The sequence below is a fragment of the Myotis yumanensis genome, unplaced genomic scaffold (genome assembly GCF_028538775.1).
Source record: "Myotis yumanensis isolate MYYU_CA2020_CCGP unplaced genomic scaffold, mMyoYum1.0.hap1 SCAF_12, whole genome shotgun sequence".
Lineage (NCBI taxonomy): Eukaryota > Metazoa > Chordata > Mammalia > Chiroptera > Vespertilionidae > Myotis > Myotis yumanensis.
In genome coordinates, this window is record NW_027223763.1 from 43,414,981 (window position 1) to 43,434,459 (window position 19,479).

At 44.4% G+C, this 19,479-nt stretch overlaps 1 protein-coding gene across 6 annotated transcripts in view; it reads right to left on the bottom strand.

Annotated features, from left to right (window-relative positions):
- Positions 1-250: 250 nt before the first annotated feature.
- Positions 251-19,479, bottom strand: part of TJP2 (tight junction protein 2) — a 112,806-nt gene continuing 93,577 nt past the window's right edge. For 4 of the 6 annotated variants that reach the window (XM_070431539.1, XM_070431537.1, XM_070431538.1 and 1 more), the window contains 12 exons: positions 18,780-18,888; positions 17,429-17,639; positions 16,586-16,773; positions 15,800-15,895; positions 15,046-15,125; positions 14,445-14,655; positions 8,716-8,816; positions 7,321-7,533; positions 6,055-6,165; positions 4,604-4,936; positions 2,681-2,766; positions 251-1,229 (listed from right to left, as the gene is read on the bottom strand). In XM_070431539.1, coding sequence (XP_070287640.1) covers positions 1,070-1,229; positions 2,681-2,766; positions 4,604-4,936; positions 6,055-6,165; positions 7,321-7,533; positions 8,716-8,816; positions 14,445-14,655; positions 15,046-15,125; positions 15,800-15,895; positions 16,586-16,773; positions 17,429-17,639; positions 18,780-18,888 — 1,899 coding nt within the window. In that variant the 3' untranslated portion in view covers positions 251-1,069. The remainder of the gene's footprint in view (positions 1,230-2,680; positions 2,767-4,603; positions 4,937-6,054; positions 6,166-7,320; positions 7,534-8,715; positions 8,817-14,444; positions 14,656-15,045; positions 15,126-15,799; positions 15,896-16,585; positions 16,774-17,428; positions 17,640-18,779; positions 18,889-19,479) is intronic. The other 2 variants (XM_070431535.1, XM_070431540.1) reach the window with 1 other exon arrangement.

Genomic DNA, 19,479 nt, shown 5'->3' on the forward strand with positions numbered 1-19,479 from the left:
AAGCAGATTTGAGTCAGTGCCCAAAGGACTGCTCAGAAATTCAAGGTACTGCACTCAGTGGTTTATGAGTTATAGCACCCATATTGATAGAGACACCACAATTATCTGAGGGATGGGATTATGGGTAATTTTTTATTTTTTATATGTCTCCATTTTCCAGTGTTCAGCAATGGGCATGTGCTCACTTTTATGATCATTAAGTCGCATTTAACAAAATGGGAATTAGTGCAGAAATCCACCATAAAGCAAGTTATTGATTGCAATGTCCTCCTTTTTATTAAATTACAAAACTGTTGTCAATACACACACTTTTGGGGGGAAAAATGTGTTTGTCTGAAGTATGTGCTTTTGTGGAGCACAAACAAAACATTTCTATACCATTTTCTTGGTCTTCAAGCTACTTACCACTGGTAGCCAAACAACCAAAAATAGCGATTATATACAGTCAGAATTTATGGAAAATACTAAAAAAGACAGATGCCTCAAAAAGAGGACACAGTGCAGAGAAAACCACAGCTCTTAAACTGGCATAAAAATTTAGTTACAACGTTTTAGTCCTTTATGGCTTTGCATAAAGCTTCAAAGGAAGAACATTTAAGACACTTCTCATCAAAGGCACTTAGCGTTGTAATAAAATACTTCTTTGAATTTAGTTGGAGTCCGACAGTATTTTTATTCCTTTTTTTGTTCGCATTCTGTCTGACTGAAACAGTCCTTGAATACAGCTATTAATGAAAAATAGTTATCACTTCTTAATATACATGTTAAAAATACACAAACACAATTAATACAGATTTTGGTCCACTGAAGCAGGGAACAGCATCAAATGTGGTTTCTCTTAATTCTGAGCAAAAGCCACAAACTCCCCCAGACCCAGTCCCACAGATAGAGCCTCCGCAGCTCTGAATCTGTGTGGGTTGTCCCCTGGGCTCCCCACGAGGAAGCGGGAGCTGGGGTCCCCCCGGCATCTCCACGGTGCGTGTTAGCTGGACAGAACCACCCATGGCTCTGCAGGAGTGTTGCCCTGAGGTGGCGACATCAGGGTACAGCAGAGCCAATCCGCTGACATCTATAATTCCGTGTCCCGGTATCGGGAGGGCTGGCCGTAGTAACCACGCTTTGAGTGTTCTGACAGCTGCTGGCGGTATTCTTCCTCCTCCACGTCACTGCCGTAGCTTCCTCTGGCATCCTGGTAGAGTGCGGAAGGACCCTTCTGTGGCACCAGGGGTCTGAAACCAAAACAGTGGGAGGGTTAAAGGCACAGCGGGCAGTCACCCAAGGTAGATGGCTTACCTCGGGGCCACACTCTGCGCTGACAAACCAGGGGCACTCCTGGCCCCGCTGCAGGTTCCGGAGTGGGGGTTGGGAGTAACAGGTCAAGGCTGATGCCCACCTGGGTAGGGGGAGAGGAAGCCATCCAGGTGCTCCTTGGCCTAATAATTCTCAGCTGGACCAAGGGGTGCCTTCCCCATCCCTAAGTTTATTGGCTACAAGTGCCACTGTTGGATTGGTAAAGAAATTTGCCCCTTGTTTTCTACTGCTGTAAATCTAGACTCTAGCTTCCTGTCAGAATAGCCACAAGAAACGTGATTTTTTTTTTTTTAGTGCCTATTCTCGGAAGCAGGAAATAATCCAGTGTAAAACCTCCATGGGAAGACACTGTGGTCATTCCTAGTGCTTATGTAGCACTTTTTAAATGCAGCATCTTAACCCCAGTCAATTGATTGTCATCTTCCCTTCAGACCACAGTTCAGCCGGGTGATGCAAAGGAACGAAGGAGCTTGGCTAACAGCCAGAAAACAGTGGCAACGAAATGGGTGAGGCCCCAGGAATTTGCTCACGGGCTATCCTAACATAGTTTAACATAGCTGTGCTCCAATGTGCCAAGGGAAACTGACTTGAAATGCCAATGGTTATGCTTTGTCAGAGAGTTTTAGCACACATGCAACATTACCACGAATAACTGACTCTGTAATCTTTACAATTAAATTTTTCTAAATAAGTATGGCAAATTTTTGATCAGGAGGGAAAACGTCTTCTTTGTACTTTGAAATGCAGGTGAAGAAAATTCTTCCCCAGCACAATTCACCATAGCTAAGATTTGGAAACAGCCTAAGTGCCCATCAGCAGATGAGTGGATTAAAAAACTATGGTACATCTACACAATGGAATACTACGCTGCGATAAAAAAGAAGGAATTCTTGCCATTTGCAACAGCATGGATGGAACTGGAGAGCATTATGCTAAGTGAAATAAGCCAGTCGGAGAAAGATAAACACCACATGATTTCACTCATTTGTGGAATATAGAGAACAACATAGACTGATGAACAGGAACAGATCCAAAGACAGAGAAACAGCGATCAGACTGTCAATCCCCAGAGGGAAAGTAGGGGAGGGTGGGGATAAGGGGAAGAGATCAACCAAAGGACTTGTATGCGTGCATATAAGCCAAACCAATGGACATGGACAACAGGGGGATGAGTGTGGGCGGGGGGGGGGGGGGGGGGGGGCGGGGGGGTGTTAATGGGGGAGGGGCAGAGGTGAGGACACACTTGTAATACCTTAACCAATAAAGAAATTAAACATAAAAAAAAAGAAAGAAAAGAAAATTCTTCCCCAGGAGTCCAAGTCCTAGGTCAGCCCCTCTTGCAGACCTAGACCTGCGGAGCAGCCCTTACCTTGTGAACTGGGGCGAGCCAGGCTCTGGCTTGTGGGTTTTGATTGGAACTGCATAAATATCAGGATGCTTCTGAGCAATTTCAATCTGTGGTGATTAAGAAAATAAAAAAAAAAAAGAGGGAAAGAATGAATCACTAGAGTCTAGTCACTAGACCAGTGGTTCTCAACCTTGGCTGCACATTAGAATCACCTGGGAATCTTTTTCAAATCCTGATTTCTGGGCCTCATCCTCCGGAAATTCTGTTTCTTTGTTACTAATGTTGTGGCCCCACCCCATAACAAAGAAACAGAATTTCTGGAGGATGAGGCCCAGAAATCAGGATTTTAAAAAGATTCCCAGGTGATTCTAATGTGCAGCCAAGGTTGAGAACCACTGCACTAGACAATCAGCTTGCTAATTTCCTGCTGGTCCCATTTTCCAATCCCACTTTAAGGAGAAGAGGAAAAATAGAAGCAACTTTAGTTTCCATGCTTTTGTATGATGCCTAGTGGTACAAATAGGAAAAACGTTTTAGGCAATGAAATCCTACCACGTGCTACAACATGAATGAACCTTGAGGACATTATACTAAGTGAAATAAGCCAGTCACAAAAGGCTGATTATATGATTCCACTTATGTGAGGTTGCCAGTGTAGTCAAAATCACGGGGTGGGGGGGGGGGGGGGGGGGGGGGGGGGGTAGAATGGTTACCGGGGGGATGGAGGTGTGTATGAAATGGGAAGTAACTGCTTAATAATTTAATAGGTACAGAGTTTCCGTTATGGAGGATGAAAAAGTTCTGGAGATGGATAGTGGAGATAGTTACACAAGAACATGAATGTACTTAATGTCAATGAACACTTAAAAATAATTCAAATGGTAAATATTATGTACAATTTATTTATTTTTAAATAAATAGTTTATTGATTTTTAAAAAGAGAGAGGAAGAGAGAGGGAGAGAAACATCAATGTGAAAAACATCAACTGGCTCCCCCACCCGCCTTGTCCCCCACCAGGGAGGGAGCCCACAACCCAGGCATGTGCCCCAACCTCAAATCGAACTGGTATGATGCCCAACCGAGCCACACTGGCCAGGGCTTTGTTATGTGTGCATTTTATCACAATAAAAGAAAAAGGCTAAGAAACCCTGCTGGTGTGGCTGACTTAAATGACAAGAACTCCCGTATCCACTGGGCTGAATATGCTCCACACACTTTTCCCTAAACTCTTCTTTAACTTTCAAAAGGTTATGTTTGCACATGGCACAAAAATACAAACAGTACCACAAAGTACAATCTGTGGGCCTATCCATTTTAGAACCCGGCGTTCGCTAGGTTTCTAAGGCAAATCTGGGAGCAAATGAAAACTCAGATACCAAACAAACAACAAATGCTTTAACAAAAAAGTAACTTCTGAGAGGCACTGATTCTCTTGTCACACTTTCACTCCCCAGAACCCAACATAAAGCTCTGAAATACAAAAAGCAGAATCTCATTCACCTATACCCCTGGTCGGCAAACCGCGGCTCGAGAGCCACATGCGGCTCTTTGGCCCCTTGAGTGTGGCTCTTCCACAAAATAACATGTGCTGGCGCGCATGTACAATGCGATTGAAACTTCATGGCCCATGCGCAGAAGTCAGTATTTTGTGGAAGATCCACACTGAAGGGGCCAAAGAGCCGCATGTGGCTCGCGAGCTGTGGTTTGCCGAGCCGCAGTTTGCCAACCACTGACCTATACCGTTAGGTTTTCTTTATTAGAAGAAAAAGGGATGCACAAATAGCTGCCAATTTGGAAATGACACACACCGAGTACCATGCACGTAAATATCCCCTTTGTGTTAGTGCCGTGGAAAAAGGACTGAAGCATTTTATTGAAATGAAACTCATTTAAAATTCCTATTGTTGGCATGCTGAAGGAACCCAGTGGTTCAAAACAATTACCCTTGCATTCTGCGCTTCCTGGAGCTCTTGCATTCTCTGGAGTCTCGCCTTGTGATCCATCTTCTCAAATATTTTTACTTTGCCCAGGACAGACTTGGACGCGTTATCTTGCTCCTCGCTGCCCTCTCCTGCCTCCTCACTCTCTGGGGGGAGGACTGGAGTGGAGGGCTTCAATATAGGTTTGCAGAAGGTAGGTTTTGCTGCAATAGGAGGAGGAGGGCCCTTGGCAGATGCCCCGGGAATTTCGTTACCGGCTACGGCTGGAGGGGAGTTTGGCATGTATTCATAGGATCTGGAGTAGTCAAAGGAGTCTTCTCTCTTCTGGGTCCTGGCCTGCGGAGAGCAATGACATACTCTTACCTTAGGCTTGCATTTTATTGTCACACCGATATTAGTGATTTAATACACTCCATTTCCTGATCAGTTTCCATAGATGGTCAACAAAGAATCAAATAGGGGAGGGCCAACGGCCACTGGTCGGGCATCCCGATCCCTTCCTCACTTCCTACCGAAGAGTATTAAGAGTTCTGCAAACCAAGAGGGTGCTGGGAAGTGCTGGGAGCCCTGCACATGCGAGGGGTAGATCAGACTTAATGTCACTCAAGAGAAGATTAAAATTTCGGAGAGGACCTCAGAACCAGTCAGACTTCAGGATCCAAGAGTGGATTCCTGAGTTCATGCCACATGGAGATACGTGCCCTGGCTCGGAGGTGAGGCCATGAATGAGACTGGTGTACGGAGTGGGGAAGACATATCATGTTGTGGCCACTTTCCCTTGATACGTGGATCCTAGGCCTGCCTGTAAGTTTCCATTGATATATTTTATGAGGTCATTAATTACTTCTGGTAGCTCACACGATCACATACTACTTTCTTCTCATCTAAACTATTGAGTGAAATAGACAAATGCCATTGGGGTATTAGGAAAAACCTATAGTCATAGCTTTGATTCGGAAAGAGATAAAGAATCATATGACATGGGTTCTTATATTGATTTTTTTTCCTGGATGATGTCTTACTTAAAAAATGAATTAAGCTGCCCTCCTAATAAGAGGCATTGTAAACAATGGTGGTGGTGGTTTTCTTTAGCAAATCATCAGTAAGGATTTTAATGGTGAATCTGAATCAGATTGTGGGCAGAAAAATAAAAACAGTCTGAGTTTGGTGATTCTGGGCATGCAGTATTTGGCAAACCTTTCTCTTTTTCCATCAATTAATTAATTTAAAAATACTGTTTTAAAACTGTACGTTCTCCTAAAACTTCCTTTCCCTCCTTCCTATCTTTTCTCCCTTCCCTCATTTTGGGGCTCGCCCGACAGGCCAAAAGGCAGGTTCTAATAGAGAAATAGTGAGTTAAAAACCCAATGCAACACCATCTCATTGTGTGTGCTCCTCCCTGGCTATGCAGGGAGCTCCTCTTCCTTCCCATCCTGGGCTTCCCACACACATACCTTGGGTGGCTCTGGTTTGAATGCCGGGGGTGGACTATTGTCCCTAAGTTGATCTCTGCTAGTAGCCCTCCTCGTCTGAGCTCGTGGCTCTGGGCTGGGCTTCCTTACGCTCTACAAGACACAAAGGTTCATTCACAACAAGAACGTTGCAGCAGAGAGAAAAGAGCTCTCGTCTGCTCTGCTGGCGTTCCAAGCGCTTGTGTGAGTTCAGAATGTGAGGTTCACACCTTCCATGAAAATCCCTCGCTTGCAGACGTGGAGACACTGACTCAGTGCTTCTGCACCGAAAAGGCAGAGACCAGGCATAGTCCCATGAGCAAATGGTTAAGATACGTTTTTTTTTAACTAGATGCGTCCACTGTAGGAGTCTCCCCTTTAAAGTACAAAAAGTCTAAAATCTCTTTTGTCCCCTAAAGCTTTTAGCATTTTTAAGCATTAGCTATCTGTAGCTATAGAGGGAGCTCATTTATTCTTTACAACTGGTCCAGCGTTATATACTACTGTTTTTGTCATGGTGGGTTTTATCCCCCCACCCTTCACCTTAATTTTTGGTACTTCTCTTTCATAAAGAATAAAATCACTCCCTGAAATGAGTGAAGTTGCTCATTGGAAGTCCATAGCCATCATTATCCAAAAGTATGGATAATCTCATCTCCAAAGTCATTATCCCAATGTTCTCTGAGATGCAACTAATAACCGCTCTGGTCCTAATTCAGTGCCTGTCGCTGTGAGTTCTAGGATCACTGAAGCTGTCTCTTCACTGGCCGGTGGATGCACAGTCCACGTGATCGTGTGTTTTGATCGTGAACTCAATTCAAAAATTAAAATACAGGAGAAGGAAACTGATGGGGAAACACTCAGGAGCTTTGGCAAGATCAGAAAGGTTAAAGGGAGGATGGAGAAGAAAAAGCAGGGATACATACCTAAGAGTACAGAGAGGCCTAATCAAAGGTTACAAGTAAATACAACAATATTGTCTTTTAAAAATCATGTTCCACCTGCAATTTGGACAGCGGCCCGTAAAGCTGCTCAGTTTGTCCATCACATCCAAGGCCCCTTAGTTCCTGTCCTGCTTCCCCCATGGACCACTATCACAACCACGAAGGCATTGCCTGGGAATGAGACTCCCTACGTCATCTGTTTCAACCCTCAGGAATACCTTCCACAGCACCCTGAGTCAACGGTTGTCCGGAAGAATTCCAGTGAAACACCAGAACCTCCATTTCCTGCCCGTGGCCTCGCAGCCCGGGGCCTGCCTCGCCTCACCTCCTCATGCTGCACCGGCTCTGAGGAGCGGGTGATGGAAGACACCAGCGGCTCCTCAGCTGGCTCATCCAGCTCATTGTCAGTGTAGGCGCCTCCTTCGCCGTCGGTGTCTTCAAAGTCACTGATGAGGCGGCTGTCGCAACTCAGATAGTCCGCGCCCATGGCGGTTAAGTAGGACATGCGGTCGTCAGCGTCATCATCCAGCCCTTCCATCTAGAGGAATTTGTTTTGGAGGGTCAGTGGGTGTGACATGGCCCCTGGGAGTGGGGACTCAAGACAGTGCCCAAGGGCACAGCCAAGTGACTGAAACCTTGATGGGTTCTAGACGGGGAAGTCAACTTTATTTTCCTGAAATCGCTTGGCTTGAAATGACTGGGTTCATTTTTTTTGTGCAGGGACTCGAATTAGGAACCCTCCACCCTATCTATCTTTGCCACCATCCATCTTATACAGCGCTACTGTGTCATGCCTCCTCAGACTGCTGGGCTGTGTCTTCCAGAACCGGGCTTCTCTTCAGCTTCTTCGGCTGGTACTTGTCTCCTAGCGAGAAATGCCTTGTGCTGCACACCTCTTCACGCAGCCACAAGATTCTCAAATCCTTGAGGGCAGAACCTCTGTCCTGCTCAATTTGTTGTCACCACCACAGAGCCTTAGCGGGCTGTACGGGCTCAGGAGATGCTAGACACTCTGACTACACGTGCAGTTCCCGAAGAGCAAGACTAGGGCTCAACAATCTCATGGGTAATGGACTCATTTCCACAACAAAATTGTCCCTCTCGGCTACCTCAATTCAGCTGGACTACAAAAGACTATCCCCGTAGGAACCACAGGAAATTCTATACTCTCTCTGCATCCTCCCTGCATAAAGCTGTGCATCAACATCGACCACAGAGTTTGAGAAACTAGCCAATTTCAGAAGCCTGCATAAGTTTCCTAATGCTCTCTTCTCGCCTACTCAAGTGCTGAGGGCCCGTTCTCTGCCAATCCTGAAGCAAATGATTCCCCTCCATTTGCTTTTCCTCTTTCTATTAATTTTTAAGCACCCCTCAACTTCATCTCTCCCCTCCACTCTGAGCTTCCCCCATCCTTAGTAAGCTGCGGAGCTCAGCTCGAGATCTTGTAAGCTCTGATTAGTGTGCTTGGAATATAATACTAGTTACTACGTTAAAAGGAAAAGGGAAGTGAATGTAGGGTTGCATGTATCACGTTCTGCTTTTCTTCTAAAAGCCACTTCACGTTATTACTTTTTAGGAGAGTTTAGAAAATTGCAAACCTGATTCGTGCATATGTTGGCATCCCTCGAAATGGGCATGGCTTTACTACATTCACTACCCTCTTGAGAAAAGATTCAAAACACGAACTCTCACCTCGCAGCAGAGTATCTATGCCACATACCTTTCCTTCAGAGACCCAAACTGCTTCTCCTTGCTGATGCTGAATTGTGTCCTTCAAGCTGCCAAACCAGCTATCGTTGGCTGCATTTAGGTCGATTGTTGCTATAGAGATGTACGCAAAAAGTTTTGCATCAATTTCCAAAGCAATGTTTACTTGAAAACTTATCCGACATCACTCATACTCATTTCTGTCATATCTGAACTGAAACGTTGGCAAACGCAAGAGGAAGTCTGCACATATTTGAATGTTAAATCCCTTTAGTTGAGTTTACATTATAGATGGATGCTAAAAATGGATGAATTTCATTTCAGATTGTCTATCTTTCAGGAAAGCTACCTTTAAACATGTTTTTTAAAGAGTATATTTTCAGGAGCAAAGAAAACACACCTAAAATAGATATAAAAGTACCGTATTTTAAAGACCATTACATAGACATGTATAATATAAAGAAGAAAACTGTACACTAGTATGCCGTTCGTTGGATATCTCCAATAAAATACTGAAGGTAATATTTAAATCTGTATCTTTTTGATAGGCTGAAACATTTTAGAATAGGCATAAAGATTCACCAAGATCTACAGGTATACATTCAAATAATATACAGTTTCTATTCAGAACAAAATGTATCTTACATAGTAGCACTTGCCATGGATTGACCACAAATTTTACAAATACCTGACATGGATAAGCTCATTTCATGTGTACACAAACCTTGTGAGGTAGGTATGCCGTCACCCCCATGTTACAGGAGAGAAACTGAGGCACAACAGTGAAACTAGCCCAAGGCCTCACACCGAATACTAGTAAGTGAATAAGTCTAGATACAAACTCAGAAGTCTGCTTTTAGAGCCTGTGGCCTTAGCCAGTGCAGGACACAGCCCACCTAAAAACATGAATTTAGAGCACCAAGAGAAAATACCAACCAAGTAAGCACATGCAAATCATTCTTCAGCAATAGGTATTTATGGGCCTAATGGAGATAAACCAGAGAAGCACATTGGTCCCAAATAATAAACTAAATTGGACCTAAACTGATCATACTATAGGGAAATTGGGATTTTTTTTTCCAGCTACAAGGTCATAGCCTTTTCTTAACTCCCAAAAGAAAACTGGGGCTTGTTGTAAAGTTGTTCGGCACCCTGCTCCCTCTGTCCCGAAGTCTGCGTGATTCTCTACAGACAGCCAAAAAAAGCAGCATTAAGCAAGTTCTGTAAGCAATTATGCTTCAAGCCTTCTTCCGGGTAACATATACCATTCTCTCATTTAAGAAGTTCTAGCACTGACCTTGGAAATTCCTGAGCGAGCTGACAATTTCCCTGGTCATTAATTATTTATAGCATTAGAATAAACTGATACATTGGACAACTCAAAAAAAAATTAACCTTGATTCCTTGGACTTCTGCATCCTTATCATGGTACTTTGCCAACATTACTGTGCTCTTGGGTAAGACATGATACCATAAGTACTAGTACTTGATAGAGAAGTAGGATTGCACACCCCAGAGACAAAATGTGTGATCTGCACTAAATGTATGCATGCTTTCTGAGCTTTAAGTTGGAGTTGTATGAAATGATTTAAGTCTGTATTGAAAACCTAGTTTAAAAGGACATTTATGCCCGGCCAGCATGGCTCAGTGGATGAGCATTGACCTATGAACCAGGAGGTCACATGCCTGGGCTGTGGGCTCCATTTCAATTGTTGGGGGGGGTGGGGGGGCGTGGATGGGACGTGCAGGAGACAGACGATCAGTGAATCTTTCTCATCATTGATGTTTCTATCTCTCTCTCTCCCTCTCCCTTCCTCTCTGAAATCAATAAAAATATATTTTTTTAAAAAGGCCATTTATGAAACACAGAATATATGTTCGTGTCCCCCGATAAAATGAAAAGGTCACAAAACCTTTTACTCAATTCACATTGAATCAAGTATCTGAAAAAGAAAAGAAAAAAAAGACTTCACTGTAGCTGATTTCCTAAGCCCCAGATACAGGTAACATCCACCTCATGCGCTGGACCTCTTTTTAATGGGTGTGTGCACAACTACGATGCCACCTTTCCTTTCTTTGGAATTAGAATTAATACCTTTGGTTTACTGTTGGCTTTTGCTCATTAGGTTTTTCAGATTCTTTGATTTCTAGCAGCATTCGTTAATTCTCGTTGCTCCCCACCTCTGGACCAGACGTATGTTCCTTTGAACAGGCTTAGTCCATTTGTCAAACTCAAGAAAGTGAAACAGTGAAAGGCTCATCAGTCAGCCTCTGTCTTGGCTGGGAGTCCTGGGATTCTGAGAGCATCGATTCCCAGCCCTAGCACGAGTGTGTTCACGACTCCCACCCCAGCCAAGGAGGTTAGGAAGTGCCAAGAGCAACAGCAAAAAGTGACACGTAAGGCTGGGGGTGGGGGTTGGGGGAAGAAACAGGGAACGACTGCTAATGGGTATGGGGTTTCCTTTGGGGATAATTACGATGCCCTAAAATTGATTGTGGTGATGGCTGTATAACTCTGTCCCACTGAATTTTTCATTCTAAATGAATGAATTGTAGGGTATGTGAATTAAATATCAATTAAGCTATTCATGTGGCAGAGACTCCCTCTAAATGGACAAGCACCAACTGAGGTGCCCAGCCAGACAGCACAGCCTCTTCCATCTGCGTCCTCTGCTCGCCGGTCTCTGCAATCCCCTGGGAAACCAAAAACTGCCTGCTGCGATCTGGGCTCTTTCAGCTGCCGCAAGACCCACTTTTCCCCCCAAGCCTTTTCAATGACTACATGATGACACAGGATTACCTTTTTATAATATGTAACATTGAAAAATAATAAAGCAAGCAAAAAGTAATATTACTAACAATGATCAGTAGCATTTATTCAGTACTTCCAAAGTCCTGGGGCTGAACTGTACAAAGGTGACATTAATGAGACCTGTGGAAGCTTATAAAAGCACCTAAATATCCTGTGGTACGTTAAAAATCCCGCAATTTCACATGAAGGGTGGCCCCGCTAGGGTCTCCAAGTCCACAATTCCGTTTCAGTGGTCCACAAACCATGAACTGGGTGCTTTAGAAAGCCCGAGAAAACATAATATTCAAACTTTATGTTTAAAAAAAATAACCTTGTTGACATATACATGCAAATGCATCCTACAATAATTTTTTTAATGGGGAGGCAGGAGGGGCAGCCTAACATTTTAACTCATGTTCACACATGAGTTAACTTGCTTTTGGGCAAATCTCAGAATAAAGCTTCCCTTGTCATCTCCGCTTAACTGAGGAGTGCCTTGAATTTGCAGGGGCAGCCACGTTAACACTGTCACAGTACTACTCATCTGTGGGACGGGATTTTCTTGTTACTTTCAACGAGGAAAAAGAAGGATATTGAGCCTAGTGACACTGCAGGCAACACAACCCTTGCTTTTGAAGGATATGTTCATCAAAGCAGCTCTACTATCCCTACGTATTAATTCATAAAAATGCCATAAATTTAAAATCATAAAAAGCCACAACACATACAATCTAGTCACAACGTGGTCAGGCCGAGTGAGACAGGGGGAATAGGAAGCGCTTAGTGGGACCATCCACGCAGCTCTGAAGAGTCAAATGGGAAGTTGGAACAACACTGCACAAGGCCCTGGGTAGAAATTGGGGCTGACTGGTAACAGTCATCCGGCACTCTGCTCCACCTACCCTTAAAGAGGCTGGGAACATCTGGTGAGGATGGGTCACTTCCAAGTTCTAGGTGAAACTAGATGTCCACAGTGTCTACGTTTCCATTCCAGCCTCTGACTTTAGTTACCCTAAGACCTTCAAATTCTTGATCAGCTTTTGCGAGAAATGGTTTGGTGTGCCAGAGGCAGTTCTAATTAGGTCACAGTTATGCCTTGTCCACTGGCTAAGCCCAGTGCTGGCCTTCAGCACACAGAGCTTCAAGGATCTCACAATCTATCAGTGGGGCTGAATCAGGCGTTGTTAAACCCTCCACATGTGGTCTCCTCCAGATCCTCGATCAGACCCATCCCGCTGTCGTGGCCTATGCTCCAAAGAGCAAATGATGCCGACTCCAAGGGAGAGAAAGGGAGTGTCCCAGAGCCACTGGCTCCTTCTTCTGCCCTGTCCTCTCCTTCATCCAGCCTCCCTCCGCCTGGTTCTTCCTCTACAACCCATTACGTCCCTTCCTGGTATCTTATATCCTCACATGAAGCCCAAATTCAACTCTCTGAGGGCCCGAGCCATTCAATGGACTTGAGTTTGAGTGACGAGGGGGAGTGGAGGGCGGGATGAAGTAGACAGAGGCTGAGCATGTCACAATCACATGGGCCTGTTAAATGGATGAATGACCTGTTCAATGGAGGAACTGCACTAGGTGACCCCTTTCAACATTAGAAAAATAAGCCTGTGCTGTAACATGTATAGAATATTGGACACATACTCAGACATGTTATAATTTCAGTGTGGGCTCAACCATATACTAAATATGTGACCTTGCAGAGTCGCCTGGCCTTTTTTACAGCCCAAAAAGGCAGGGCACAGGAAAGACTGAACCACTGTGAGCTGTCACTATAATAAAAATAGGAATAACAATTATTATTGTTATAATATTACTAGTAGTAGTAGCAGTAGTAAAAACAACAGAAGAAAGATTATGTATGAACTAGAGGCCCAGTGCATGAAATTCATGCACTCGGGGGCGGGGGGAGGGGGGGTCCCTCAGCCCAGCCTGCACCCTCTCACAGTCCAGGAGCCCTTGGGGGATGTCCGACTGATGGCTTAGGCCTGCTCCAGTGGGCCTAAGCTGTCAGTCAGACATCCTTAGTGCTGCTGCGGAGGCGGGAGAGGCTCCTGCCACCGCCGCTGAGCTCTCCAGCCGTGAGCCCAGCTCCTGGCTGAGCGGCACTCCCCATGGGAGTGCACTGACCACCAGGGGGCACCTCCTGCATTGAGGTCTGCCCCCTGGTGGTCAGTACACGTCATAGCGACCGGTCATTCTGCCATTCAGTTGATTTACATATTAGCCTTTTATTATATAGGATATATCAAAAGCACAAGCTCTAATGACTCTACACTCCGGTTTATGATGGACCACTCCATCCTTCGCATTTGGCTAAATTACCTCTCAGGTACAGCGTTTTGCCACAGTGGTAACTAGTGCAGCTCCCTCTTTAATAAGAAAAGCCAGTGACAGTAAAACAAGAGTCTGATGTGAGCACAGATTCAACCCCCCTCCCCTCACCCAGTGTCAGATATGCTGAATATGACAAAGGTTGCGGATATTACATCCAGACAGTCTCCTCACGCAGCTCCAAAACTTTATGTAACCCTTTTAAACCCTTAATTATACCATGTTCACAGAACTAGTCATTTATAAAGGTAATGCATATAATGTTACTAAAACATGTCACAGTCTTACATCATTTTACTTTCATGAGTAACAAAAGCAGTGGCCTTCATATCAAGAACTTTAAAAAAAAATTCTATTATGGAAAATTTAAACATATACAAAAGTAGAAAGTTTAATGAACTCTCGTGTTTATGACCATTTTTCAAAATTACATATACAAATGCCATGAGTCTAATACACCCATTTTATAGGATTAGCTACTTTTCAAGGAGTCATGAGTAGTATATTTCAGATTACTATTCTCTATTACTATTCAGATTATTTTCTTATTGCTTTCATCCTTCAATGCTCTAATTCTCACTTTGGAGCAAAGAGACTACATTTTAAATTTCACTTACCTGTAAAAAGATGTGCACACGTTTTCTTAAGCTTGTTGGCTTGATCATATAGCTTTCGAGAACTTTTGTTGGATGTTGGATCCAACCTCTGTCGCATGGTTTTGACACCTTGTCTAGAGTCTGGGTTGAAAAAAATCACAATCGGGAACCACTGAGTGTAATTCAACAGGTCCACAGCCTTAGGAGTCACATCCAATAGGGCATGCTTATCCTGTTAGAAATGGGGAAACGTGTGTAAATGGCATGTAAAGTCATACAGCATCGAAGAGTTGGCCTTAATCAGTAAAGGTGGCATCAATCAGGAAAACTTGCCAATTTAAATAATAAAGCAGATGACGGTTCTCTTCACATATGTCCACTTAATATTACCAATCTATTAGAATTTCTGAGGAAATGAGTTAACAGGTTATTTGGTACAATGCTGAGAACTCTGGAAAAAAACACATCACCACCACAGAATATCAAAGAAACATCTTGCATTTATACTCATTTTTTATCGTTAACATTTAATGATTATTAAAATACAGACTCCATTCTCAGAAAGACTGCAGCAAACTACTAGCTCTTTCTGACAACATGGCCTTCGGATTAATTTTCTCACCTGCTCGATAATTTGCCTCACGGTGTTTAACCGCACCACCCCGCTGGATTTCTCAGATCCTGCATCTTTCGGTTCCGATTCTGCAAAAGCAAAAACAAGGAGCTAAGTAATTTTTTTAGAAACCACTGGCGATCAAATACTCCAACCCAGCATTGGCAATGATGGGACATCGGACATAAGGTGCCACTTAATGAGAGGCAATGGGAGGGACCCACACAGGCTGTTAAGCCAAAATCTGATCACGAGAAACAGGCCACAAGTGAGACAAGTGGCTTGGACTCTTCACGATATCAATGTCACCAAATAATTTAGAAAAAAGGAGACTAGAGAGACATAAAAACCAAATGTGTTTCAGGGTCCTGGGTGGCATTTCGAATTTTAAAAAATAAGCCATAAAATATAAAATTGGGAAATTGAGAAAACCTGGAAAATAGACCACATACTAACTAATATCATTGAATCCGTGTTAAATTTCTGGCTGTGATCATGGAGATAATGTCTTTATTCTTAAGAGATTCACAGGGATAAAAAGTGTTATAATGTCTACAACTTCAACTTTCCAGTTGTCCAGCAGAAATTTTAAAAAGTGTGTAAGTGGTGTCGACGGTAGGTGGGGGGAGTGTATAGAGCAAAATGTTACCTTGTGTGGGGACTCCAGGTGATGTGTATGTGTTTATTACTTTTTCGTTTTTTCTGCACATTAGATATTTTCAAATTAAAATTTGGTGAGAAAAAATATCACTGACAGACTTACTAGCAATTTGGAACAGGTCAGGTAACACATGTGCCAACTTTTCCATGGCTATATCTGCGATGGGGCCAAATAAGACCACAGGCCTCTTGAAACCAGCTGAAATGAGACAAGAAAGGCAATGAAAACACATACACTTCCTTTGCCGTTAAAATAAGAAGCAAAAGTACTTTATAGGCTACTGATAACGTCTCAGTGAAAGAAACTGTATGTCCTCCCACCCCAATCCAGCCGAGCTCTCTTCTAAAGAACATGCCTTCATTCCCTTACTATTAAAGAGAAACTTCTCTATAGGTAATATGTAAAAACTATTGAATGGCAGTATTACAAACTAACTGAGGCTCTGGCTGGTTTGGCTCAGTGGATGGAGCATCGGACTGCGGTCTGGGGGGGTCCCGGGTTTGATTCCAGTCAAGGGCACATGCCCCGGTTGCGGGCTTGATCCCCGGTTGGAGGTGTGCAGGAGGCAGCCAATTGATGGTTCTCTCTCATCACTGATGTTTCTATCTCTCTCACCCTCTCCCTTCCTCTCTGAGGTCAATGAAAATATATTTAAAAAAACACAACACAAAAACAACTAACTGAGGTTGTGGATATGCTGCCATTTATGAGTTTGTGCAGCTCGCCTTGTTGTCTTTTTTAGTGTTTGGATACAAGTCCAACTCTATAACCTGGCTTTGGTCTCAGTGATATAGATACGTCTGACCTTGACAGTTACAATCTGACAATGAAAAAGGACGGGCTCCGAGCCCAGTTGGATCCCTTCCTAGCCCCGCTCGGCTCCCTCACCTTCTCGCAGCAAAACCCTCTCGTAGGCCGGGAACTTGGTGCTAACCGATACAGCAGCCGTGAGGTCTTCCCGGCTCTTCCGCAAGTTCTTCTTCAAGCCCGACCTCTGACCACGCATCCTCCAGAAGTCTGCCCTGTCCCCAGCGTTGTCTCTCTGGGCATTCTGGACGCTGGCCATCTGTTCAGCTCTGAGGGAAGAAACCGCAGGAAGTAAACCTCTAGGGCCAGGAATGTGCGAATGTGCGTGTCATTCACCAAGTCTACTTAGTATTTCTGATGGACCCGGGAAGATGCAGCTTGACAATGAAGAGGTCTCGCAGGTGGAAAATGTGGGACTCTCTCTTCCCGACGGAGGTGGATAAAGGCTTGGTCCCCATAAAATCCACCAGAAGTAGCCGAGTAATGAGCACAGTGAACGTGGCTCATTCTGACAGGCAGCTATACAGGCAACAGACCTGAAACCCTGGCCAAAATACAGGTGTTCCGGCTATTCTCCCCGGCGTCAGCAAACCAGTAAGAGTCCCCTGGGCTGAGGGTGAGGATGAGGGACACGCACTGGACAGAGGCAACACATCCCTAGGGGTGTGCTGGTTTCCTACAGCCACTCGGCATCTGCTTGCGTCCCACGCGAGGCAGCGGACATGCCTTAGGACATCATTCAAAGCCACAAACCAGCTGGCGGCTATTTCACAGTTCCAGGCCACTCCTCATAAACAGGAAGTAGAGGATGGGAGAGGCGATGAGGACAAATCATGAAGCCAAGTGGGGCTTCTTTTTGAGGAGGGCGGGACTGTGGTTTATTTGTGGGGGGACCGTGAAAGAGGCATGTGTGATCTCAGATACCTGCTTTTGTTGGGGATTAAGCCTTTCTCCAATTCGTTTCCGATCCTCACGGCCAGCCAGTGGCCCAGCTTGCCATCATACAGGGTATCCACAACGCGAAAGATCTCCCCCCTGGTGAAGGCCAGGCTCTGTGGCGTTTCCTTCTCACATTCGAAGTGGCTTCTTATAAAAAACGAGTCCCCTCTGCCACAAGCCAGAATCTCTCTGTACACTGAAAGGCAAAAGCATTGCTGTAGGCTGCGCTCTGCTTAGCGAGAGGTCTCTTCTTGAAGAGTCATCAGCTTCTCCTATTTCTGATCACCCCCTTGACCTTCTGTCCACTTAGCAAACTCAGTATACAGGCCCTACGGGAACCAGGGCTCAAATAGGAAGAAGAATAAAAAGCTAACTTTATGAGCTACTGTGATGATTACTTTTATGTGTCAATTTGACTGGTCCACAGGATGACCAGATATTTAGTCAAATGTTATTCTGGGTGTTTTGGGAAGAGATTAATGTTTAAACTGATAGACTAAGTAAAGCAGTTGCACTCCCTGATGGGGGTGGGCCTCAGCCAATCAGTTGAAGGCTTGCATAGAACAAAAAGATGAACCCCAACTTAGAGAAAACTAACTCTTCCCGCCTTCGAGTGGAATACCAGCTTTTTCCTGCCTTCATCCTCAGATAGAAACATCAGTTCCTTCTAGGCCTCAAACCTGCCAGCCTTTGGACTTGGAATAAAACTAAATTATCAGTTCTCTTGAGTCTCCAGCTTGCCATTTGCTCTATAGATTTTGGTATTTGCCAGCCTAGGTAATCATTAGGCCAATTCCTTATAATCAATCAACCAATCTCTCTCTCACACACACACACACACACACACACACACACACCCTATTGGTTCTGTTTCTCTGGAGAGCCCTGACCCCGCTGTCAATCAGCCCTCTGAAACAGACAGGAAAGACACTATCAACTCCCGTTCTATAGGTGAAAACAATGAGACCTGGTAAAGTGAAGCAACATGTCGGACTGGTAAGAGTTAATGTGGGAGCTGACCAGTAGGTAGGGCTCTTTGCATCCATCACATGAAAGACTCAACAATAACTCCAGGCAGTACTTAAGGATGGATCACTGTTCAGAAAGGCAGTTATATATTCCAAACGGACACAACCAGTGAAATTACTACTTTAGTGGGTGCATAGGAAACATTTCTACAGAAAGTTAAATGGTCCCCAAATGGTCTCCAAAGGTTAGGTGTTAGAATCCACTTCCATTTTTTAATACCCAAGTTTATCTCTTCTGGTCCCAAGACACTTCTCTCATCCTCCCCACAATCTCCCCCACCATTAAACACATGAACAGACTTGCTCACCATCAGCTCGGCTCTGAGCTAAAATGGTCACCATTTCACCTTTGGGGATTTCTAACAGGTAGAGAACAGCATCTTCCCGAACCATCCCTCTGAAATCCTGTGTGTTCACCTGATGGGAAGGGCAAACAGGAAAAACAAAAACACAAAAAAACAAGAAGTTGTTTATAAAAAGGTGCCGCCTTAGCTTTTTATCTGGGCCTTTTCATCAGGGTCTTCACAGAGCGAAACTCAGATGTAAAGAAGTCCTTCGTGCCCCTACTCAAGCCCTCCCAGCACCCTGCTACTGGCCTGGCCTGTGGGGGCATCACCACACCTTCCTGCCTCCCACCCTGCCAACTGCCCCTTAGGAAGACGCATCCTGTCCAAGACCTGCCAGTAGATCAGATTGGAACTTCTTGTGGTTGTGTTTGGTCTTCTTTGAGTCTCCCATGAGGGAGCCAGGGAGGTAATGCACAATCATGAAAGAGGAAACTATAATGCAGCAGGGCGTGGTGGGGTCTCCGGCAAACAAGCATGCTGGCCTAGCTGAAGGCATCAACTCTATTTTTAAATTAGTTCAAATAAAAGCCTGAAAATAAAAGTTCTGATCAATTCCGCCTTCCTCCTATAGCTTCTACCACCTGAAAGTCGTTTAATAGGAGTTTAGGAAATTGAAGAGCATTAGCCTTATATGGGAGGAAAATAGTCTAATAGACCGGCT